We start from the raw sequence: 25,082 nt of genomic DNA on the forward strand, positions 1-25,082 counted from the left end.
GGCTCTCTGGCCACAGTGGGCAGTGCAGCCGGGCAGGGAGGGACCTGAGCACAGCGTTCCCGGGAGCGGTGAACGACTCACTGCTCCGCTCTCCTCCTGGCCCAGCAATCGCCCAGCTAAACCTCAGAACTGCACAGCCAGGCTGACACACACGTCCGACATCAGCCAACGTCGGTGAGACATGCCCACGCCCCCCAACCCCACAGGGAGGGCCCCGGTCCAGGGCCTCATAAGCACCGGGTGTGGCCACGGAGCTGAGCCTTTGCTAACGGGATAATTCAAATAGTGTCACATTGTTTAAATGTGCATTTCTTGCATCATAAACATATTTTTTAAAAAAGTTACTTTCATTTATTTGAAAGCACAACAGTAAGAGAGATCCTCCGTCTGCTGGTTCACTCCCGAAATGTCCACACCAGCCAGGGCTGGGCTAAGCCGAACCCAGGAGCCAGGAACCTGGAGCCACATGTCCCACGTGGGCGCAGGGACCCAGCTCCTTCACTGCCTGCTTGCCTCCCTGTGCACTGGAAGGAAGCTGGATTGGAAGTGGAGCAGCTGGGACACGAATTGGCACCCGTACGGGATGCCAGCATCACAGGTGGCGGCTTACTCGCTACGCCACAACGCTGGCCCTGGCTTTTTCATAAATGCTGCTATTTTATTCTGAGATTATAGTTTGTTTAAACCTAGGGAGGGCTTTTATTAGTCCTTTTTGATGTTGTCAAATGTTTCCTTTCATTTCTGGCTTTATTACAAACCTAAAAAGATTCTTCGGTTCCTGGATGAAAAATATGCTCATCTGCATTCCCTTTTATTAACTGTATGGAAACAATGTACCACTAAAGCGTCCCACGTGGCTGGGGCTCACTGAAGTTACTCAGAGCCAGCACCACCTGCTGCCATGGTTCATCCCACACTCTGAGTCGCTACACTCCTCTACTGCTGCTGCCACCTTTGTACTCCCGGTGTGGGCACATCCCTGTTACCAAGTGTGCATGTGCTTACCAGGTTAGGTTCCACAATCTGGTGTTACTATATGTGTGTGTTTGCTTTCACTTACAGCGTATGCTGCAATAGCTGGTGTTACTAAGTCCGGATGTTTGCTGGACTGTTCCTTATGTCCCTGTCTGTTGTGTATTTGCAGACACCAGAGACGGGGCAGTTGCTACTCTGATGTCCTCGGGGGGCCTCATTCTCCCTGACCCACGCTGGCCTGGACTTGGCCGGGAGCTCTGCTTTGCCAACAGCTGTGGGCATGTGTGGTGGCTGCAGAGCTGTGAATGGGGGGGGGTGCTGCAGGGAGTCTTCCTGCCTGGGTCAGCCTCCCCCAGGCACCAGCCTCCCCCAGGCACCAGCCTCCCCCAGGCACCAGCCTCCCCCACCCACCAGCCTCCCCCACACACCAGCCTCCCCCACCCACCAGCTTCCCCCACACACCAGCCTCCCCCACCCACCAGCCTCCCCCAGCACCAGCCTCCCCCACACACCAGCCTCCCCCACACACCAGCCTCCCCCAGCACCAGCCTCCCCCACACACCAGCCTCCCCTGCACCAGCCTCCCCCACACACCAGCCTCCCCCACACACCAGCCTCCCCTGCACCAGCCTCCCTAGCACCGGCCTCCCCAGGCACCAGCCTCCCCCACCCACCAGCCTCCCCCACCCACCAGCCTCCCCCAGGCACCAGCCTCCCCTAGCACCAGCCTCCCCCACACACCTGCCTCCCCAGGCACCAGCCTCCCCACCCACCAGCCTCCCCAGGCACCAGCCTCCCCCAGGCACCGGCCTCCCCCACACACCAGCCTCCCCCACCCACCAGCCTCCCCCAGCACCAGCCTCCCCCACACACCGGCCTCCCCAGGCACCAGCCTCCCCACCCACCAGCCTCCCCCAGGCACCAGCCTCCCCACCCACCAGCCTCCCACACACACCAGCCTCCCCCAGCACCGGCCTCCCCAGGCACCAGCCTCCCTAGCACCGGCCTCCCCACCCACCAGCCTCCTCAGCACCAGGCTCCCTGGTCTGTGAGTCAGTCCAAGTCACAGCCACACCATGTGTTTGCTGCTTCAGATCCAACCTGGGGAAGTTTACCAAACAGCAGATTGGGGTGGGCCCTCCTTCCCACCATTCTACGTGTGGTTTTGTGAGACTTGGCTTCCTCATTCACTCCCGCGCTCCCAGCGGTCACTGAGCCCTCCTTGCTAAGATCAGTCCTGGGCACTTCTTATTTCTGCTATGACAGTGACCAGAATAGACTTTCCATTAAATGTCTGTTACTGAAGTTGCCGAGAAGACTGAGTGGCTCAGTGGTGGAGCCAGCGGTTGAGCGCCTGGGACTGAGCCCCACCCCCACCCCCACCCCCACCCCCCGCTCGGCTCCGGCTGGTGCTTTGCGGCAGACACTGACTTCGTTCCACTGCCTGCAGCCAGGGACCCTCTTTCTGCACGCTGGGTGAGCAGACCCAGTTTGGGGTGCTGCTCCGCACCACGGGCACCTGGCCTTCCAACCTTGGGGGCCTACGCTGTGAGTGGGTCAGGCACCCCTGCGAGGATGTCCTGTGCACAAGGGGCCACCCCGGGGCATCCCCAAACACACCCAACTTCAGCCTCTGGGGGCCAGCACCTGGGAGCACGGCTTGGGGACAGCAGCGAGCCCCGGCAGGGCCAGCGTTCCTGGCAGAAGGGGCAGCACACCACGCACCCTCTCCCTTTCTAATCACCTCTCTTACAGCTGTGCTCACTCCCTCGAGGGGTCTCCCCAGAGCAAAAGGCGTGGGTTCAGCACCACCCACGGCACTGTGGTCGCAGGGATGTGAGGAGAAACCGTGGGGCGCTGAGGCCACGAAGCAGAGTCAAGGGGGCACCGTGCAGCCGCCCAGGCGAGGCCTGCAAGGCAGGCAGCGTCCAGCACGAGGCGGCCGCCCAGCGAAGCCCAGGAGACAAGGAAATTCTCAGAAGCAGCAGTGGTGGCAAATGCGACCAAATGGCAACTTCAGAAGTCGCAGGTGGTCCCAGACACACAGGTGATTTCCCCTTAGGATTCCCCCGCCGGCCAAAGCAGCGTCCTGGGGCCCCCGGCCCAGCCAGCACCCAGACCAAGCCCCTGCGGGTGGTCTGTGGGCCAGGACGTTCACCGGGGGGCAAGGGCAGGACTCCCGGCTGCAGCTGTCAGCCGGCCGTTTTGCAGGAACTGCTCCTTATCCCAACTGTGTGCAGAAAGTGCGCGCCTGCAAGTGGCAGCCCTGGAAGACTGGCGTGGGGTCCAGGCTGCGGGGGGAGGAGACCCAGGGTGTGACGGACACGTCAGGGCCAGGCCCGGGACAGGAGCTTCCTCCGGGTCTGCACCACACTGAGCTGACGCAGCCTCCCAGGGACAACAAGCTTATTTATTGAAATGCTCTAGCCAAGTCCTACAGAGCTCATGAGTGTCACCGGGAGCCGTGCCTGCGCGCGGAGCCCTGGGGGATGGCAGTGTGGGCCTCGCCGACTCACCTTCTGCCCAAGACAGAGGCTGACATGTCAGTATTTCCGGTCAAATACCGAGCGCAAGCTCCTCTTTGGGAATAGCTAGTTTGGTGAATTACAATGATTCGGTTCTTTTACTAAAAAAACTCTATGTAATACTTTAGTATTTCTAGCATAAGTAGAACCTAAAATCAACTGAATTCCAATTTCTCTTTTTTAAAAAGGTTTTACTTATTGTTTGAATTTATTTGAAAGGCATCGAGAGGGAGGAGAGGGAGGGAGGGAGAGGGGGAGAAGGGAGGGGGAGGGAGGGAAAGAGCGAGCGGGCTTCTATCTCCTGGTTCACTCCCCAAATGACTGCTATGGTTGGGGATGGGCCAGGCAGAAGCCAGGAGCCAGGAGCCCCATCCGGCCTCCCGTGTGGGTGGCAGGAACCCAAGTCCTTGAGCCATCACTGCTGCCTCCCAGGGTGCGCATTAGCAGCAGGCTGGAGCTGGGAGTGGGACTTGAACCCAGGCACTCTGGTACGGGTGCAGGCAGCCTGTGCAGCATCGTAACCACTGTGCTACCACCCCCGCCCCCTGAAATCCAACTTCTCGCATCTGTTCCCCCAAACGGGTGGTGCCTGGCGAATTTATGCTTGGATGAACTTGGTTTCCTTAAACATGCAGCGTAGGTGTCACAGAGATGAGTCTACTTAGGGAAACTCTGGGCAGGGGGTGGTACATGGCGGGGGAGACGCCTACTCCCAGTGAACACCCAGGTCCCCACTCCTCCCTGCAGGCAGCTACAGGGAGGGGACACAGCGGCTGCCAGAGTCGAAGTCAAGTGCAAGACGAGGCCCACCCCTCCCCGCAGAACCTGGTGGGCCCCCAGCCCCACCTATCAGAACCTAAACTGGGAGCCACCTCCTCACCACAAGCACTGGGCTGGAGGGGGCAGGTGGGTCCAGGGGGAGCGGGGGCAGGTAGGATGGGGGGCTAGGTGGCTCCAGGTGGGGGGGCAAGTGGGTTGCATGCAGGTGGGTTCGGGGGGGGCAGGTACATGAGGGGGCAGGTGGGCCCAGGGGGAGGGGGTCAGTTGGGTCTAGGAAGAGAGGGGCCAGGTAGGTTGAGAGGCCAGGTGGGTCCAGAGAGGGAAGGCAGGTGGGTCCAGGGTGGGGGCAAGGGGACCCAGGGAGGAGGGGGCAGGTGGGTCCAGGGAGGAAGGGCAGGTGGATCCGGGGTGGGGGCAGGGGGTCCAGGATGGGAGGGCAGGTGGGTTGGGGGCCAGGTGGGTTGGGGGAGCAGGTGGGTCAGGGCAGGGGAGTGGATGTGCTCGGCAGAGAGGGGCAGGGGAAGCAGCTGAGTGCGGGGGAAGCCTGCTCTCCTGTCTTCTGCGCCCCCGCCTCCACCTCTATTCTAGCCCCTTGGCAGAGCTGGCAGGGCCCAAGGCTGCAGCCTGGGCTGTTCATGGGGCTCAGAGTGGGCCGCTGGGCCTGGGCGCTCTCAGTTCAGAGAGGCAGCGGAGGCCGGGAGCCGCTCAGCAGGACCAGGGCAGCCTTCCCCTGGGGTGGGGTGGGGCGGGGACCCTGCGCCCCCCACGTCTGCACTGCGGACCGCTGGCCCCAGGCCCCTCCACAGAGTGGGTATCAGCTTTCTGTAGACAGACGGCTCCTGTTACCTGGAGGAAGGGCCTCTCCTCCCCTGCAGAGGGGTCCATGAGCGCCACATGCCCAGCCCTCCCTGCCCTGACCCAGCGCAGGCTCAGTAGCTCTCGCGATCCACGCTGGCCTGAGGGGCAGACTGAGGCCTGGCTGCTGTCAGACTGGAGCCCTCTCTGCCCAAGGGAGTCCCTTCTCCGCCCTGGGGGTGTGTGGCCACCATTGCCAGGCCCACCGGCTCCCACAGACGCCTGAGGGGCTGGGTTGCTAATAAGACGCGGCTCTGTCCACGGTGGAAGCCCGGTTTCCCATCTGTCAGGCCCAGCCACAGCGTGGGGACCAGACAGGGCGAGACTGGAGCTCAAGGGTCCAGGGGCAGGGTCTGGGGTGTGGGCGTGTCTGGGTTGTGCAGGAGGGAGTGGCCAACCGGGGACAGCTGCAGACTTCCCAAGGGCCAAGGGCTCGAGGGGACACAGGCGGCTACCTCTGCATCATAGGGGCTCCGGCCGGCTGACACAATCATCCGCTCCCGGGCTTCTGGGACTTCATGGCCTGCGTGGGCCCTGTCCCTTCAGTTCAGAGCCTTTGCCTGCTGGCGTTCGAGCTCCGCAGACCCCGTGCTTACCCATGCATGCGCCCCAGCCTCGGACCCTGTGCCTGACTGTGCATGCGTCCCAGCCTCGGACCCTGCGCCCGCCCGTGCATGCGTCCCAGCCCTCGGACCCTGTGCCCGCACACGTGTCGGCTCATGGTCTCCATGGAGTCCAGGCCAGTGCCGCTCAGAAAGAGTGGAGCTGCGGCCTGGGCAGAGGCGGGTGCCCAGCGCAGAAATGTTCTGAGCAAGTCCGCAGCCGAGATCCATAACTAATTACACTGCCTGGAGTTTAACGGAAAAAATCGACATCAACAGCCAAGCAGCAGCCTCCGCGCGACAGGCGGGATGGCAGCTGCTCCCGGCGGGCAGCACAGTCTGTCCCGGCGCCAAGCCAAGTGCGTGTCCCCATCTCTCCCAGCAGCTGTGCACGCTCAAAAGGGACTTCAGGCACCTGGCTGGCCATCCAGCCTGCAGTGTCCGCAGCCAGAGCCCATCAGACCCCAACAGCACTGCACGTGCCCACGGCCGCCCAGGTCACTCCAGATCCCGCGGCGGTCAGGGCAGTCTGTTCTTGTGGCGCCTGGCTCTGAATCAGCCGTTCATGCCAGGCAGCAGCATAGGGAGGGGGCCACCTCCTGTCCCCTGGATGAGGCTGTGGACACGGGGGCCACGAAGGCCGCAGGATGCCGAGGAAGGGAGGCCTGGAGAAGTCCCTTCCTGCTGGGCCCGGGGGCAACACCCACTTCCTGGCTCAGCTTCCAGCGCAGTGTGGTTGTGCTGGCCATCTACAGTGATGGCCACTGCCGCGGGCATCTCCCCAGGACAGCCCACACAGGCAGGGCCACACCAGGCGGGTTAGGGTTAGAATCAATGTTTCGGGCCCAGAGAATTTGGGATAACGCTCTGTGACCACACATGTCCAGAGTTCGGGAGCTGATCTCTGCCTCTGCAGGGACCGCAAATCACCCTCAGGCCTGACCGGGGGGTTCGGGAAGCCACAGAGGGTTTCCTCTGGGTAAGAGGGCAGCTGCGTGAGAAGCAGTACAGTGGGTGCTGGGTGTACCCTGGGGGTGGGCACAGCACATGGGGGGTCACAGCACAAAGCATCCTGTGGGGCTCACGGCACATCTGGGGGTCACAGCACATCTGGGGGTCATGGCACAAAGCATCCTGTGAGGCTCACGGCACATCTGGGGGTCACGGCACATCTGGGGGTCATGGCACAAAGCATCCTGTGGGGCTCACGGCACATCTGGGGGTCACGGCACATCTGGGGGTCATGGCACAAAGCATCCTGTGGGGTTCATGGCACATGGGGGATCACAGCACATCTGAGGGTCAAGGCATCTGGGGGTCACGGCACACCCCCGGGAACTGGCCCAGCAGGTGACTCCTGCCCCCCACGTCCTGGGCCCCGGGGGCTCCTGGCCTGCCCACTACAGCAGGCAGCGCACACGTCACCAGCTCATGGAGAAACTGCAGTCCTTCCCGTGACGACCGCAGCTGAGGCAGTCACGGCTCCCACAAGGCAGGGGCTCCTCTGTCGGCTCAGTGTGAGGCTAGGGCCACACGGCGTGGGAAACGTGGTGCCCGGGGACGGCCGTGAAGAGCAGTGGGGGCGGGCTGTGTGCCATGCGCTGGGGTCCAGTCCCGCTGCCCACGCCGTCCCTCCTCTGGCATCCTGGGGCTGCCCGGTCTCCCGGCCTCAGGCTGCAGGCTCCTCTGCAGCAGATGGGACCTGGTGTCAGCCAGGACACTGCACGTCCCTGAGTGTCTGCGCCTGTGGTCAGCAGGAAACTGCCCCTAGAGGCCCCAGAGACCCCAGAGACCCCTGAGACCCCAGAGACCCCCAGAGATCCCCAGAGACCCCTCAGATTCCCCAGAGACACCCAGAGACACCCCTAAAGATGGCCTAGATGCCCTTAGAGACCCCCCAGAGGCACCTAAGTTGCCCTCAGAGACCCCCTGGAGTTGCCCTAGAGTCCCCCTTGGAGACCCCTAGAGATCCCCTGAGACTCACATGTTCTCGCCCACCCCCCCTTGAACGTGCACACAGGGGATTTACAGGTGTGGCTGAGGACCCGAGGTGGGGGCTGTCCTGGGCTGCCTGGGTGGGAGACCCCATCTCAGACCCCAGGCAGAGTCTGAGATGAAGCAGAGGCCAGAGCCACGAGCTTGGGAGGGCAAGGGCCAGGCTCCAGGGCAGAAATGCGTCCTTCCCACGTCTCCGAGGGAGACAGCCCGGCCGACACCTCCATCCGAGCCCCAGGGACGCAGCTTGACAGTGCTGCGGAGCTGTGGGGGAGTTCTCACTGCCTGGAGCATGCCTGTTCTCGGTGTTTGGTTCCTCGTTATGTGGCAGCTGCTGTGGCAGCGCAGGTGCTCCCGGGCACCCCTCACTTGGGCGCACAGGAAAGGGCGCTCGGTGAGGAGGGACAGCGTGGCAGAGACTAAAGCCAAACGCTGCACCATCTGCCTCCCTTGCTAGCACACCTGGGAGGCCCAGAAGCTGCCCTGGCCAGACTCGGCTAGGGTCTGCCCCAGGCACGTGTGTGTGCGCTGCTAGGGGCTGCTGCCGCCCACTGCACCCGTGCCGGGGAGTGCTGTGTGCCGAGAAACTCCCCAGGGGCTGCTCTCGGGACTCACGTGTCTGCTCAGCACCTGCTACCGTTCCACAAGCACCAGGCTCCTGACAAACGTCCCCAGCAAGCGGACACAGGAGCAGAGACTACGCTTTCACCAGGCCCGGCGCAGTGTCAGCCCGACACCACGAGCCCTGCTGACACCTGACACCAGGAGTGGCACTGATACCTCACACCAGGAGTGGCGCTGACTGACACCTCACACCAGGATTCACACTGACTGACACCAGGAGTCCTGCTGACACCTCACACCAGGAGTGACGCTGACTGACACCTCACACCAGGAGTGGTGCTGACAGCTGACATCAGGATACACACTGACTGACACCAGGAGTCCTGCTGACACCTCACACCAGGAGTGACGCTGACTGACACCTCACACCAGGAGTGGCGCTGACACCTCACACCAGGAGTGGTACTTACACCTCACACCAGGAGTGGTACTGAGTGACACCTCACACCAGGATTCACACTGACACCAGGAGTCGTACTGACACCTCACACCAGGATTCACACTGACTGACACCAGGAGTCCTGCTGACACCTCATTCCAGGAGTGGTGCTGACTGATACCTCATACCAGGAGTGGCGCTGACAGCTGACACCAGGATTCACACTGACTGACACCAGGAGTCCTGCTGACACCTGACGTGAGGATTCACACTGACAGCCAATACCAGGAGTGGCGCTGACTGACACCCGACACCAGGATTCACGCTGACACCTGACACCAAGTCACCCTGACTGACAGCTACACCAGGAGTGGCGCTGACACCTACACAGTTGGGTGTAAGGCAGAGTGTCTTCCTGTCTTCCAGAGCTCCCTGCTTCCAGCTGCCGCTGTCCGGTCTCTGCGCTGGGCCTGCCAGCGTCCCGGTACCTGTGCATTTCCTCCAGAGGTGTGTGTGCAGACAGCGCCCTTCTGCACCACGAGCCAAAAAGCCCAGAGTTTTTTCACCAGGTCCCTCTGAAGCCAAGGCCACCACGCTTGCACCCGGGGAGACCTGGGGAGGCCGCTGCATGACCCGGCGGGCTGGAGGCCCTAACCCACATGTGGCCACCCTTTACCAGGAACATGGGCTGCTCCGGGCAGCTCAGCCACTGGGCACATGACAGGGGGAAGCCCGCTAGGACGTAACCCTCCCGACCCTTACAATCGGTCTCATTTCTGCAGAGCCATCTTTCAAAGCCTCAGTCTGCTCTCTGGGCTGCGCCCCCAGCAGCTGCAGGGGGCGTCAGCAGCCCGGGCAGAGCCTTCCTGGGGCAGCCCCATGTCTGAGGGCCACGCTCAGCCCCTGCGGACACCGCCGCAGGCTCCCCTCTGACCCACCTACCCCGAACGCCCCGGGGCGCCTGCGGCCCGCCCCTCCTGCAAGCCCGCAAACCCCAAACAGCCTCCCAGGCCGGCAGGCAGGACACGCGAGAGGGCGGAGGCAGCCACGACCCGCCTCGGGTGGGCCCGACTCTCCAGACCCCATGGACAGCTCCATAAACCACCAAGGCCCGACGAGCTGCTGGCAGGCGGACGGGGCCTAGGGTCTGGAAACAATCTGCGGCTCCCCCGATGTCCGCGGCAGCAAGACCGCGTTCGGGCCACTACTGCAGAGTGAGTGAAAGGCGGCCCGGAACCCGTGTACCCACCCGAGCCCTGCCACGCCGCCGTGTCCTCCTCGCCGCCTGGAACCCGCGTGCCCTCCCCTGGCCCCGCACCCTCACCACGCCCCTTCGCCGCTGGGCTCACCCGCTCCTCCTCCGCGCGGATGTCCGGCATGGTGCTCAGGCACAGGCCCACGGCCGTGACGGCCACGAAGGCCACCGAGACACAGGCGAAGAGCTTGCCCGCCGGGCCCGAGCGCGGGTTGTCCACCACGTCGCGCAGGCGCTGCCGGCCGCGCTCCAGCCGCCCGGGCTCCAGGGCGCACGCCGGACTCTGCGGCACGCTGTGCGCCGCGGGCTCCGCACGGGCCTCGGCCGCCTCTTCCTCACGGCGGCGCAGGCGGCGCAGGCAGCAGCGCTCCAGGCGCGCCTCGTCGATGCCCCAGTAGGCCAGCTCGTCGCGGAAGGCGAGCGCGCACGGGCCGCGCAGCAGCCGCAGCTTGCCGGCGCGCAGCAGCGCCACGATGGCGCGGAAGGCGCACGGGCTGCGATCGAAGAAGAACTCGTCGCGGCTCGCGTCGTAGTCATCACACACACGTAGCAGCTCGTCGTGGCCATGGCAGTCCCGCAGGCGCGCAAGGCGCGCGAGTGGACAGCGCGCCAGAGCCGCCCAGGCCAGGCGCACACGGCAGCCACCCACGTTGATGATGACGTGTCGCGCGCGGCTCGTGCCTCCGCCGTCCCGGGACGCCGCGGGTCCCCGAAGCAGCGCCATGGCCTCACGCGTCCACTGAAGGGCGGTCCGCCGAGGTCGCAGCGCCGGGCCAGGGTCCGGAGACCGGGCCTGCAAAAAAAAGTGAGCACCTGTTAGAACCTTGGCCACGCGGGAGCCGCGGCCGGAGACGGAGGCGCGGGAGCAGGCCGAGGACGTGCGCCGCGCCGGCCACCGCCTCTTCTCTCCATACCTATGCGCGCGCTCAGGGGCGACCTGGCCTCTGTGCAAGGGTCAGTGTGGGTCAATCACACCCTGACCCACGTGTGTGACGCTCTCAGGAGTGGGCTGCGGAACCAGAGGCAGCGGCCCCAGAGACCCGGCTCCAGACGCACGCAGGGGGAACGAAAAGGAAGAACTAAAACGTAAAAAAAGATGTAAGACACGAAGAAAATGTAATGAGCCCGGGTTTTGTTGCCGTGGCTAAGGCACCACTCGGGGCGCCCGTGTCCCCTACGGTGCCTGGGCTGGGGTCCCCGCTATAATCCCAGTTCCAGCTTCCTGCTAATGCGCTCGCCGGGAGCAGCCGTGATGACGCAAGCACGTGGGTTCCTGCTGTTCCCAAGGGGCCCGACCAGGAGCCTGGCCTGGCCCCGCCCCAGCTGTTGGCGTTTGAAGCAGTGGGAGTGTCCCTCTCCCTCTCCCCCTCCGGCTTTAAAAGGCAAAAAAGAAACAGCAAACTGGCAGAGGCCCTTCCTAACCCGCCATCACCTTACATGCAAACGGGTTCCATTCCACAGTGAACCCAAGGCCATGCTGTCTGTAGAAGACTGCACATATCTGAAGAAAAATCCACCGGAAATAAAATGATTGAAAAAGACCTGGAGTGGCCAGACAACACCTAAGAAAACAGATTCTCAGATGAAAATTCTGAAAGACAAAGAACGGAATTATGATGAGAAAGATACAAACAGCCGTATGTTATACAGCATATATACGAATAAATGTTCTAAAAACACATAAAGTACCAGAACTCTTCTCAAAGAGAAACAGAAAATCTGAATAGACCTGGAGGAAAGAGAGAGATTGGGGCCGGCACTGTGGCGTAGCAGGTAAAGCCGCCGTCTGCAGTGCCGGCATCCCATATGGGCGTTGGTTTGTATCCTGGCTGCTCCACTTCCGTTCCAGCTCTCTGCTATGGCCTGAGAGAGCAGCAGAATATGGCCCAAGTCCTTGGGATCTGCACCCACGTGGGAGACCCGGAAGAAGCTCCTGGCTCTGGCCTGGCCCACCCCAGCCATTACAGCCATGTGGGGAGTGAACCACTGGATGAACTCTGAGTTTCAAATATATAAATACTTCTTTAAAAAAGAAAAAGAAAAAAAAGAAAGATAGAGATTGAATCAATGACTAAAACCACTTGAAACAGAACACTCCAGGACAGAATGGCTTCACTGGCAAATTCTACTAAATATCTAGAAGAATCCATACAATACTCCTCAAAGTTGCACCAAACGTAGATGAGGAGGGAACACTTCCGAACTCGTTCTCTTGGAAGACACGAGACTCCACAGAAGACAAGATGGCAGAGGTCGCTCGTCAGTACAGTGCAGAACACCGACAAAACACGAGCAGCTGTCCCTCCTCTATACGGACGCAGAGGCCTCAGCGCAACCCCAGTGAGCCCCATCCGGCGGCAGACGAGGTGGCACATGCAGTCACGTGTCACAGGCGTTCATCACAGGGCGGAAGGCTGATCCGGCAAGCACGAGCTAACCAGCGTGACACACGTGTGCAGAGCACGGAGGAACACACTTCAGCAGTGTAGAAGAGGGATCCGTGGACTCGAACCCTGACCCACGTGTGTGACGCTCAGTGACCAGGGCTTCCCCCACGTGATGCAGGCCACCTGTGGACCCCATGCCACCCTCAGGTCGGCGGTGAAAGTCCAGAGCCTTCCCTGAGAGATCAGGGAGACGGGAGCGTTGCTCTCGTCACTTCCGCTTTATGCTGCCTTGGTCTGGGAAATTAGACAAGAAAGGGAAATTCTCGTTAGAGGCGACCAGACTGGAATGAGGAAGTGAAATTCTGCCTGCAGGTGATTTGACCTTATATATGGAACGCATGAAAGGAGCCACACACAGAAAACTATTACAGCGAGGTCGGCAAAGCTGCAAGACGCAACAGCAAGACTTGAAAACCAGCAATAAACAACCTAAACATGAAATGGAACACTCAGGACTACATTTGAGAAAGTGAGAAGTACAAAATCCTGCTGGGAGGAATTTTGGAAGGCCTAAATGGGAAGACAGCTCACGTTCCATACTGGAAGATTTAATATGTTGATATGGCAACATTCCCCAGATTGGTCAGTAATCCAACCACACGAAAACCCCAAGTGTGTTTTCTGGAAATTGACGGTTGATCCTGAAAGCCAATTGGAAGTACAAGGGAGCCAAAACATCAGGAAAAAGAACAAACTGGAGGACTCAGCCTTGGTCCCACCCAGTCCACAGCCACGGCGAGCAGAGCGGGTGCTGGCTGGGGAAGACCCGAGTCCATGGAACAAACTCTGTCACTGGGCGGCCGAGGTCCCCCCGGGGGAGACAGCTGCTCAGCAAGTGGTGCTGGGCACAGCATGGACAGAAGGGGCCTCAGAGCGCACCAGACGTTACCGCGAGAGCTGAACTCCAGAAGCAGGCGTAGAGCCAGGGTTTTCTGAACTGACACCAAAGCCCTTCTGTGCCTCGGAGGACACTAGCGAGACGACGCAATGGTGACTCGAACACAGTTCACAAGTTCTAGCGAGTGGGATTAACGGTTTCGAGACAGGTGAGCGTCTACTCCAGATTACACAGGAACTCTTAGGGTTACTCAGAAAAAGACAACCCGATTCAGAAATGGCCACAAGTCACTGACCCACGGCTGGATGGCATTGCCCGCCCGTGAGGACGGCTGTCATCAAACAGATGGGGGAAACAGCACGTGTGTGTGTGGGGGGGGGGGGGCTGTGGGGACAGGGATTGGCTCACTGTGACCTCGGAAGCAAGTGTGCTGCGGGGAAGGGGGGGGTGGCCTGTGCCTCCATTTGCTCATCCTTATCTCAGAGCCCCTCCCACCCCGCACACGGGCAGGACAGAAACAGGGCTGCAGGGGAGAGAGACAGCAGCCAGCAGCCGCAGGCGGTCTCAGCAGGGGAAGCCAGCATCCCTACGGGGCCCCAGGCCGCTGCGGCCCCTCTGCCCTGCCTCCGACAGGTGCGACAGGTGCGCCTCGGCCTTGCAGTGCGCAGCAGGCTGAGGGCCCCACACTGGGGCTGCGACAGCAGGCCTGTGCTCTAGCACGCGAGGTGGCCGCTCCTCCCTGGAGCCCCGAGCTCTAGGAGGCCTCCCTCGGCCACTCCCGCCTTTCCTTCCTCCCGTTCCTGTCCCAGTGGGAGCAGGGCCTGGGTGTGTGGAGCAGGCTCACGGCTCTTCCAGCCAGATCCAGGTGGAGCTGCAGCTCGCCTGGGGCTCAGGCCCGAATCGTGTGTCCCGGCGTGCACACGCGTTACAGGACATCAGCTCCTCCGGTAGGGAGGCAGGCATCAGCGCGTGGAGCAGGGGGAGCTCCAGTGGGCAGGAAGCAGCAGCCTCAGCGGCAGCTTTGAAATCCACCAGATCCATACATCCCAAGTCCCAAGTCCCGCCAGTCCATAACCCTGGGGCTTCCAGCCTCCTCCCTCCTGGTGCCAGATACAGCCCTAGGCGGAGCCTCATGCCCGCAGCCCTCGCCCGGCACCGCCCCAGGAGAGGAGGGGGCAGGAGGCTGCGGGAAGCAGGGTGCTCCGTGCCCGGAGAATCCCGGACCCCTGCGGAGCAGCCCTGTCCGGGAACAGCTCCATCAGACCTCGCAGCGGCTTGCTGCTCGGCGCTGGCTCACGGCTGAGATTCTGTTCTCGTGGGGCACGAGCACCTGCGTTCCTGACGTCTCTGGTAACAGGAAAGTGAATTTACAAATGGAAACTGAACCACAGAGAAGTAAGTACCGGCAGGCTCCTGGGAGCTCTGGACAACAGGTTACAGAGTACGTAACAGACACAAAACAGCAGCAGGCGAGGGCCGACCGAGCGAGACGCCCACGTCCCCTGCTCCAGCTTCCTGCTGACGCAGACCCTGGGAGGCAGTGGTGACGGCTCAACCGGCTGGGTCCCTGCCACCCACGTCAGACACCCACACTGAGTTCCAGGCTCCCGGCTCCAGCTGGCCCAGCCCTGGCTGGTGCAGGTATTTTGGGGACTGAACCAGCAGATGGGTGCTGTCTGCCCCTCAAATAAATAAATAACATGAGAAAAAATAATATAAAGAAATCCCAGAATCTGAATGAGAAACAAATCATCATTGACAGATGCTCTCGCTCCGAGCAGCATCTCCCAGAAGGCCCTGCAGAGTCAGCAGGGGGCAGCAGGAAGCCGGGAGAAGAGGCACAGGGAGGGTTCCACGAGATCCAGAACAGGACGGGGTGCGAGAGACGGGCGGCCGCGCTGATGGGGTCTCTGGCCCTCGTCTGCTGTGGGGGAGCCCGGAGCCTGTAGCATGTGGAATAAGGGACCTTCCGCGTCTCTGGCATGGAAAGGTACCCTGCCGTGTCTCCCAGGACTCCGGCTTGAGTCCCTGAGCCACTGTGGCAGACGGAAGCAGCTCTCACGTGAGGCAAACCTGTGAGAGGCTGGGGCCAGGCTGCTCTGTGCCTCGTTCTGCTGCAGCCCCACCTCGCTGGGCCACAGCCAAGGTCACACACGGCCAGCAGCACCTGGAGCCACAGCAAGAGCCCACGTCTCCGAGGGGCCACGGGAGGCAGCGCCCTGTGTGTGTGTGTGTGCCAGAATGTGCATATGTGGAGCATGAGCGTACACACTAGCACATGCAAGCCACCCCCTCACACGTGTGCATGCATGTACATGTGTGCATGTGAGTGAGGTGTGTGTAGAGTGAATGAGTGCATATGTGTGGATCATGTGTACTATGTGAGCATTCATGTCAGCATGTGTATTGTGTGTGCACATGAGTGCCTGTGTGTGGAATGTGTGCACCGTGTGTGAGCATGTGTCAGCGTGTGTATAGTGAGTGCCTGTGTGTGGAATGTGTGCACCGTGTGTGAGCATGTGTCAGCGTGTGTATTGTGAGTGCCTGCGTGTGGAATGTGTGCACCGTGTGTGAGCATGTGTCAGTGTGTATATTGTGAGTGCCTGTGTGGAATGTGTGCACTGTATGTGAGCATGTGTCAGCATGTGCAGTGTGTATGCATGTGAATGACTTGAGTGTCTGTGTGTGGAATGTGTGCACTGCATGTGAGCATGTGTCAGCGTGTGTATTGTGAGTGCCTGCGTGTGGAATGTGTGCACTGTGTGTGAGCATGTGTCAGCGTGTGCAGTGTGTGTGCATGTGAATGACGTGTGTGAGTGCCTGTGTGTGGAATGTGTGCACTGCATGTGAGCATGTGTCAGCGTGTGTATAGTGAGTGCCTGTGTGTGGAATGTGTGCACCGTGTGTGAGCATGTGTCAGTGTGTATATTGTGAGTGCCTGTGTGTGGAATGTGTGCACTGTGTGTGAGCATGTGTCAGCGTGTGCAATGTGTGTGCATGTGCTCTAAACTCAGGGAGGAATTCACACCCTGGTTTTTCACAGGGGGAGACTGACATCCCTGAGACAGACGCTGGACCTGCCTTCGCCCCCTCCTCCCTCCCGGGTCTCAGGGGCTCCCATAACTCTCAGACCGGAGGCTGCCTCTCATGTTGGCAATCGTTTGCTTAGCTAATAGGCGCTTCATTGGGACTCCAACAGCCGAGAGCCTACGCACCAGCGCTGGAAAGTGAGGTGAGACCAGACCGCAGCAGCCCAAGCCAGGGGTGGAAAAGCAGCAGGAAGAGCCGAAAGGGAGCCAGGCTTGGAGCCTGGTAGGGGAAAGTGTACCAGCCAAACTAGAGGAGAAATAAAAAAAAGGATGGGATGTACCCGATTCTCTGTCTTCGATAACTCTACAAAGGTAAGCTGTGACAAGCCGATAGAGCGGGTGACATTGTGATGTACACAACAGCTGTGCCAGCTCGTGTCTGCGCCCAGCAATCAGCAGGGCAGAGACTCCTGACTCTGGGGGACATAACAGGGGCAGGGAGCTTGTGACTGTGTGAAGCTTCTGAACCGGGACTGCGAAAAAAAACTGGGGCTGTGTGGGAGGACTCACGGTGGCTGGGACGTTGGGCAGTCTCAGGGGGAGACGCCACAAGCCCAGGGGTTCCTGGTTACCTGGTGAGGGACAGTGCTGGGGAATCTGAACTTACACTGAGGACTGCGGCCCCTGGCACAGAATGGACGAATATCATACCCACTGGGGCTAGCGCTCAGGCACTGGTCTCCACTGAGAACTCAGCTGAGCAGAGTAAACCTCCCTTCCGATTAAAAAAAAGAGAGAGAGGCTGGCGCCGTGGCTCACTAGGCTAATCCTCCGCCTAGCAGCGCCGGCACACCGGGTTCTAGTCCCGGTCGGGGCGCTGAATTCTGTCCTGGTTGCCCCTCTTCCAGGCCAGCTCTCTGCTGTGGCCCGGGAGTGCAGTGGAGGATGGCCCAGGTGCTTGGGCCCTGCACCCCATGGGAGACCAGGAAAAGCACCTGGCTCCTGGCTCCTGCCATCGGATCAGCGCGGTGCGCTGGCCACAGTGCACTGGCCGCGGCGGCCATTGGAGGATGAACCAACGGCAAAGGAAGACCTTTCTCTCTGTCTCTCTCTCTCCCTGTCCACTCTGCCTGTCAAAAAAAAAATAAAATAAAAAAAAAGAGAGAGAGAAGATTTACCACGCTGAATGTGGGTGTGCCAGTTTAGGCACACCCTTAACCCTGGAGAACGGAACAGCGCTCTCTGGCCACACCCACTACCAGCCTCTAGAGAGTCACTGAAAGCAGACAGTCCACTTATCCGCAGTCATAGAACAATGAAAGTCACCACAGCGGAAAAAGCAACAACAAGCCAACGGTATCTCCACAAATGCCAAACAACAAACACCAATCCAGGAAACAAGAATAAGGAAGATAGCCTGACACCCAGAAGAACTCGACACCTCAGTACTGGATCATGAAGACGAAGAGACACAAGAAATGGAACTCAAAAAATTGAGCATAACATTACATAGAAGTAATCAAAAGCAAACGCAGCTACTGAAGTCCATGCAGGACATGAAAGGAAAGTTCTCCCATTCAACTGAGACTTCAAAGAGGAATTAAAATGAAATGAAGAATTCAATAGAATAAAAAATGCAATAGAGAGCCTTAAAAACAGAATCAGTGAGGCAGAAGAGAGAATGTCAGACTTAGAAGACAGAGCACAGGAAAGTATACAGTCAAACCAAAGACAAGAAGAGGAAATTAGAAATCCAAAAAACACTGTTTGGAATCTACAGGATTATATATATATATATATATATATATATACACACACGTTCTAGGAGTTCCTGAAGGCATGGAGAGAGAGAAAGGATTAGGAGGCATTTTTAGTGAAATACTAGCAGAAAACTTCCCAGGTTTGGATAAAGAAAGGGACATCCAAGTACAGGAAGCACACAGAACTCCCAATAGACATGACCAGAAGAGATCCTCGCCATGACACATTGTAATCAAACTCACCACAGTGAAACAAAGAGAAAATTCTAAAATGTGCAAGAGAGAAACGTCAGATTACTCTCAGAGGATCTCCAATTAGACTCACAGCTGACTTCTCATCAGAAACCCTGCAGGCTAGGAGTGAATGGCGAGATATAGCCCAGGTACTAAGAGAGAAAAACTGTCATCCCAGAATATTATATCCTGCAAAGCTCTCATTTGTGAACGAAGGTGAAGTAAAGTCTTTCCATAGCAAACAGAAATTGAAAGAATTTGTCACCACTCGTCCAGCCCTGCAAAAAATGCTTAAGGATGTGTTGCACGCAGGAACACAGAAACACGGTCATCAATATGAAAGAAGGTAAAGGAAGAAAATAGCTCAGTAAAAGATCACAGGAATTTCAAAGTATAAATTAGGAATATTTTTGGGAAAATGGCAGGGCAGAGTTACTATTTATCAGTATTCACCTTGAATGCAAATGGCCTCAACTCCCCAGTTAAAAGGCACAGACTGGCTGAATGGATTAAAAAACAAACCCATCTGTGGGGAGCAATCCGGACTGGACTAAGTTACTGAAATTAAGACTTATTCTATGCATCTGCTCTCCCACAACATGGCGTTGGGAGAGAAGTAAACAGCTTCCGCACAGCTGCCTCCAGTTCAACTAATAAACTGTAGGACTTGCTCCTGATTGGAGGAGAGCAGCGTACTCGGCGTGTGGGCAGCCGAGTTGGGATTGGCGGAGGAGGACTATAAAGGAGGAGAGAGACGGCATGCACCAGGAACATCTATGGGGAACATCTAAGGGAACCCGTGCAGCCCCCGAGAGAACCGGCCGGCGGTGTGCCGCTCCCCTGCGGAAGTGGGGAATGCGGCCAGGGGGAACTGCCCTTCCACGGAGGTGGAAGGGATAGTAGCCAACCCGGGAAGAACCAGCAGCAAACCCGGGGAGGGCCGAGCAGACGAAAGAACAGCGCAGGGTCCTGTGTCGTTCCTCCACGAAGAGGGGGAGCGACACCCATCTATTTGCTGCCTACAAGAAACACATGTTACCAACAAAGACACAGGCTAAAGTGAAAGGCTGGAAAAAGATATTCCATGCCAACAGAAACCGAGAGCTGACGTAGCCATCTTAATAGCAGACAAAATAAACTTTAACACAAAAACTGTTAAAAGAGACAAAGAAGGGTACAATATAATGATTAAGGGATCAATTCAATAGTTTATAACTATTATAAACACATATGCACCTAATTACAGGACACTTGGCTATTTAAAACATATGTTAAGGGACTTAAAGGGAGACTTAGACGCCAATACAATAGTATTGGGAGACTTCAGTACTCCACTTTCAGCAATGGACAGATCAACCAGACAGAAAATCAGCAAGGAAACAGCAGATTCAGTCGACACTATAGACCAAATGGACCTAACAGATATCTACAGAGCTTTCCCTTCTACAGTTATAGAATACACATTCTTCTCAGCAGTGCATGGAACTTTCTCTAGGATTGACCACACACTAGGCCATAAAGCAAGTCTCAGCAAATTCAAAAGAATTAAAATCAAACCATGCATCTTCTTAGACCACAGTGGAATGAAGCTGGAAATCAGCAACCCAGGAATCCCTAGAGCGTGTGCAAACACACGGAGACTGAACAACACACTCCTGCATGAACAGTGGGTCATAGAAGAAACCAAGAGAGAAATAAAGATTTCTGGAAACAAATCAAGATGACAACACAACATAGAATCTTATGGGATACAACAAAAGCAGTGTTAAGAGGAAAGTTTATAGCAATACGTGCCCACATCAAGAAATTGGAAAGGCACCAAATAAATGAGCTATCAATGCATCTTAAGGATCTAGAAAAACAACAGCTAACTAAACCCAAAACTAATAAGAGAAAACAATTAATTAAAATCAGAGAAGAAATCAACAAAATTGAATCCAAAAAATACAAAAGATCAACAAAATGAAGAACTGGTTTTTTGAAAAAATAAACAAACTTGACACCCCATTGGCCCAACTAACCAAAAAAAGGAGAAGACCCAAATCAATAAAATTAGAGATGAAAAAGGAAATATAACAACAGATACCACAGAAATAAAAAGAATCATCAGAAATTACTACAAAGAGCTGTATGACAACAAACTAGGAAACCTAGCAGAAATGGGTGGACTCCTGGACACATGCAACCTACCTAAATTGAGCCATGAAGACATAGAAAACCTAAACAGACCCATAACTGAGACAGAAATTGAATCAGTAATAAAGACCCTCCCAACAAAGAGAAGCCCAGGACCAGGTGGATTCACTGCTGAATTCTACCAGATATTTAAAGAACTAACTCCAATTCTTCTCAAACTATTCAGAACAATTAAAAGAGAGGGAATCCTCCCAAATTCTTTCTATAAAGCCAGCATCACCTTAATTCCTAAGCCGGAAAAAGATGCAGCATTGAAAGAGAATTACAGACCAATATCCCTGATGAACATAGATGCAAAAATCCTCAACAAAATTCTGGCCAATAGAATGCAACAACACATCAGAAAGATCATCCACCCAGACCAAGTGGGATTCATCCCTGGTATGCAGGGATGGTTCAGTGTTCGCAAGACAATCAATGTGATACACCACATTAACAAACTGCAGAAGAAAAACCATATGATTACCTCAATAGATGCAGAGAAAGCATTTGATAAAATACAACACCCTTCCATGATGAAAACTCTAAGCAAATTGGGTATAGAAGGAACATTCCTCAATACAATCAAAGCAATTTATGAAAAACCCGCGGCCAGCATCCTATTGAATGGGGAAAAGTTGGAAGCATTTCCACTGAGATCTGGTACCAGACAGGGATGCCCACTCTCACCACTGCTATTCAATATAGTTCTGGAAGTTTTAGTCAGAGCCATTAGGCAAGAAAAAGAAATCAAAGGGATACTAATTTGGAGGGAAGAAATCAAACTATCCCTATTTGCAGACGACATGATTCTTTATTTAGGGGATCCGAAGAACTCCACTAAGAGACTACTGGAACTCATAGAAGAGTCTGGTAAAGTAGCAGGATATAAAATCAATACACAGGGGCTGGCTCTGTGGTATAGGGGGTAAAGCTGCCACCTGCAGTGCCAGCTTCCCCTGTGGGCGCCAGTTTGAGTCCTAGCTGCTCCACTTCTGATCCAGCTCTCTGCTGTGGCCTAGGAAATCAGTAGAAGATGGCCAAAATCCTTGGGCCCCTGCACCTGCGTGGGAGACCCAGAGGAAGCTCCTGGTTCCTGGCTTCCAATTGGCACAGCTCTGGCCATTGTGGCCAATTGGAGAGTGAACCAGTGGATGGAAGACTTTCTTTCTCTCTCTCTCTCCCTCTCCCTCTCCCTCCCTCTCTCTCTCTGTGTAACTCTTTCAGATGAATAAATAAATCTTCAAAAAAATCAGTACACAAAAATCAACCACTTTTGTATACACAATGCCACAGCTGAGAAAGAACTTCTAAGATCAATACCATTCATAATAGCTACAAAAAAAAAATCAAAAACCTTGGAATAAACTTAACCAAGCAAGTCAAAGATTGCTATGATGAGAATTATGAATCATTAAAGAAAGACATAGAAGAAAAGATACCAAAAATGGAAAAATTTTCCATGGTCATGGATTGGAAGAATATCATCAAAATGTCCATTCTTCCAAAAGCAATTTACAGATTCAGTGCAATACCAATTAAAATACCAAAGACATTTGTGGGGAGCAACTCGGACTAGACTGTTACTGGAATTAAGACTTATTCTATGCATCTGCTCTCCCACAATATGGCGCTGAGAAGGGAGTAACAACTTCTACGCAGCTGCCTCTCACCAACTTGAGTGATGACCTGCAGGAGCTGATCCTGCTCCTGATTGGAGGAGAGCAGCGTACTCGGCGTGTGGGTAGCAGAGTTGGGATTGGTGGAAGAGGACTATAAAGGAGGAGAGAGACGGCATGCACCAGGAACATCTGAAGGAACACCTGTGCAGCCCCCGAGAGAGCCGGCCGGCGGTGTGCCGCTCCCCCGCGGAAGTGGGGAAAGTGGCAGGGGGAACCGCCCTTCCACGGAGGTGGAAGGGACGGTAGCCAACCCGGGAAGAACCAGCAGCAAACCCGGGGAGGGCCGAGCAGATAAAAGAACAACACAGGGTCCTGTGTCATTCCTCCGCGAAGAGGGGGAGCGACAGACATTCTTCTCAGATCTAGAAAAAATGATGCAGAAATTCATATGGAGGCACAGGAGACCTCAAATAGCTAACACTATCTTGTAAACAAAAAGCCAGAGGCATCACAACACCAAATTTCAAACATATTACAGGGCAGCTATAATCAAAACAGCCAGGTACTGGTACAAAAACAGACAGATAGACCAATGGAACAGAATGGAAACATCAGAAATCAATCCAAACATCTAAAACCAGTTTATATTTGATCAAGGAACTAAAGCCAATTCCTGGAGCAAGGACAGTCTCTTCAACAAATGGTGCTGGGAAAACGGGATTTCCACGTGCATAAGCATGAAGCAAGACCCCTACCTTACACCACACACACAAATACACTCCACATGGATTAGAGATCTAAATCTATGACCCGACACCATCAAATTATTGGAGAACATCAGAGAAACCCTGCAAGATATCAGCACAGGCAAAGACTCCTTGGAAAAGACTACAGAGGCACAGGCAGCCAAATCCAAAATTAACAACCAGGATCACATCAGATCGAGCCGTTTCTGTACAGCAAAAGAAAGTCAGGAAAGGGAAGAAGCAACAGACAGAATGGGAGAAATTATTTGCAAACTCTGCAATTGATAAAGGGTTAACGACCAGAGTCTACAAAGAGATCAAGGAGCTCCACGACAACAAAACACACAACCCACGTAAGAGATGGGAAAGGACCTAGACAGACATTTTTCAACAGAGGAATCCAAATGGCCAGCAGACACATGGAAAATGTTCAGGATCACTAGCAATCAGGGAAACGCAAATCAAAACCACAATGAGGTTCACCTCACCCCGGTTAGAATGGCTCACATTCAGAAATCTACCAACAATAGATGCTGGAGAGGATGTGGGGAAAAAGGGACACTAACCCACTGTTGGTGGGAATGCAAACTGGTGAAGCCACTATGGAAGTCAGTCTGGAGATTCCTCAGAAACCTGAAGATAACCCTACCGTTCGACCCAGCCATCCTACTCCTTGGAATTCACCCAAAGGAATTTAAATCAGTAATTAAAAGAATGACCTGTACCCCCTTGTTTATTGCAGCTCAATTCACAATAGCTAAGACCTGGAATCAACTTAAATGCCCATCAGCAGAAGACTGGATAAAGAAATTATGGGATATGTACTCTATAGAATACTATACAGCAGTAAAAAAAAAGAAGAAAGAAATCTGGTCATTTGCAACAAAATGGAAGAATCTGGAATACATCATGCTGAGTGAAATAAGCCAGTCCCAAAGGGACAAATATCATATGTTCTCCCTGATCGGTGACAACTAACTGAGCACCTAAAAGGAAACCTGTAGAAATGAAATGGACACTATGAGAAACAATGACTTGATCAGCCCTTGTCTTGACTGTTGAGGAACAGCTTACTATTTTATTCTTTTCAGTATTTTCTTGTTCTACTTAATACCATTGGTTGAACTCTTTACTTAACACAGAATTAATCTTAGGTGTTTAAATCCAACTGAAAGTTGATCCCTGTAAAAAATAAGAGTGGGAATAAGAGAGGGAGAAGATGTAAAGTTTGGCCCATGCTCACTTGGACTTACCCCTAACGGGAAAGCTAAAAACTTGCCATGGGACTCCAAATCCCATTAAGTTGGCAGGTACCTATGCCATCTTACTAGTTAAAGTGGTCAGTTTAAGTTCATAACTGATCAGAAAGGTATGAATAAGTGTCAAAGAGAGCACACAAATAAGACCAGTGTCTGCTAATAATAATTGATAGAAGTAAAAAGGAGAGAACCATCCAACATGGGAAGCAGGATACACAGCAGACTCATAGAATGGCAGATGTCCTAAACAGCACTCTGGCCTCAGAATCAGCCCTTAAGGCAGTTGGATCTGGCTAAAAAGCCAATGAGAGCATTTCAGGCATGGAAAGCCAAGACACTGTGGTAAAAAATGACCTAAATGAAAGATCTGTGAGTGAGATCCCAGTGGAAAGAACGGGCCATCAAAGCAGGAGGCAACTTTCTCTAAAGGGAGGAGAGAACTTCCACTTGGATTATGGCCTTGTCTAAATAAGATCGGAGTTTGTGAACTCAAGAGGCTTCCACAGCCTTGGCAGCTCGTGACAAGAGCCTCTGGTGATCCTTGACATCATAAATAAGAGTGCCAATTGTTAAATTAACAGCAGGAGTCACTGTGCACCTTCTCCCCATGTAGAACTTCTGTCCTTAATGTGTTGTATTATGAGAATTAACGATAAAATTAGTTTTCACACGGTACTTTATACTTTGTGTGTCTGTGTGGGTGCAAACTGTTGAAGTCTTTACTTAGGACAGAGTTGATTTTCTGCATATGAAGATACTTTAAAAATGAATCTTAATGAAGAATGGGAGTAGGAGGTTGGATGGTTTGCAGGTGGGAGGGTGGTTATGGAGGGAAGAACCGCTATAATCCAAAAGCTGTACTTATGAAATTTATATGCATTAAATGAAAGCTTTCTAAAAAATGCTCCATTTACTTTCATTTTACTTGAAAGAGCGAGGGTGAGGGCAAAAGAGAGAGAGACAGACAGAGACAGAGACAGAG

At 55.2% G+C, this 25,082-nt stretch overlaps 1 protein-coding gene across 1 annotated transcript in view; it reads right to left on the reverse strand.

Moving 5' to 3' along the window:
• KCNG2 (potassium voltage-gated channel modifier subfamily G member 2) overlaps nt 1-25,082 on the reverse strand; it is a 47,312-nt gene that overhangs the window by 7,889 nt on the left and 14,341 nt on the right. The window contains exon 2 of the mRNA XM_051840431.2: nt 10,085-10,783. Coding sequence (XP_051696391.2) covers nt 10,085-10,714 — 630 coding nt within the window. The 5' untranslated portion in view covers nt 10,715-10,783. The remainder of the gene's footprint in view (nt 1-10,084; nt 10,784-25,082) is intronic.

The sequence above is a fragment of the Oryctolagus cuniculus genome, chromosome 10 (assembly GCF_964237555.1).
Source record: "Oryctolagus cuniculus chromosome 10, mOryCun1.1, whole genome shotgun sequence".
NCBI lineage: Eukaryota > Metazoa > Chordata > Mammalia > Lagomorpha > Leporidae > Oryctolagus > Oryctolagus cuniculus.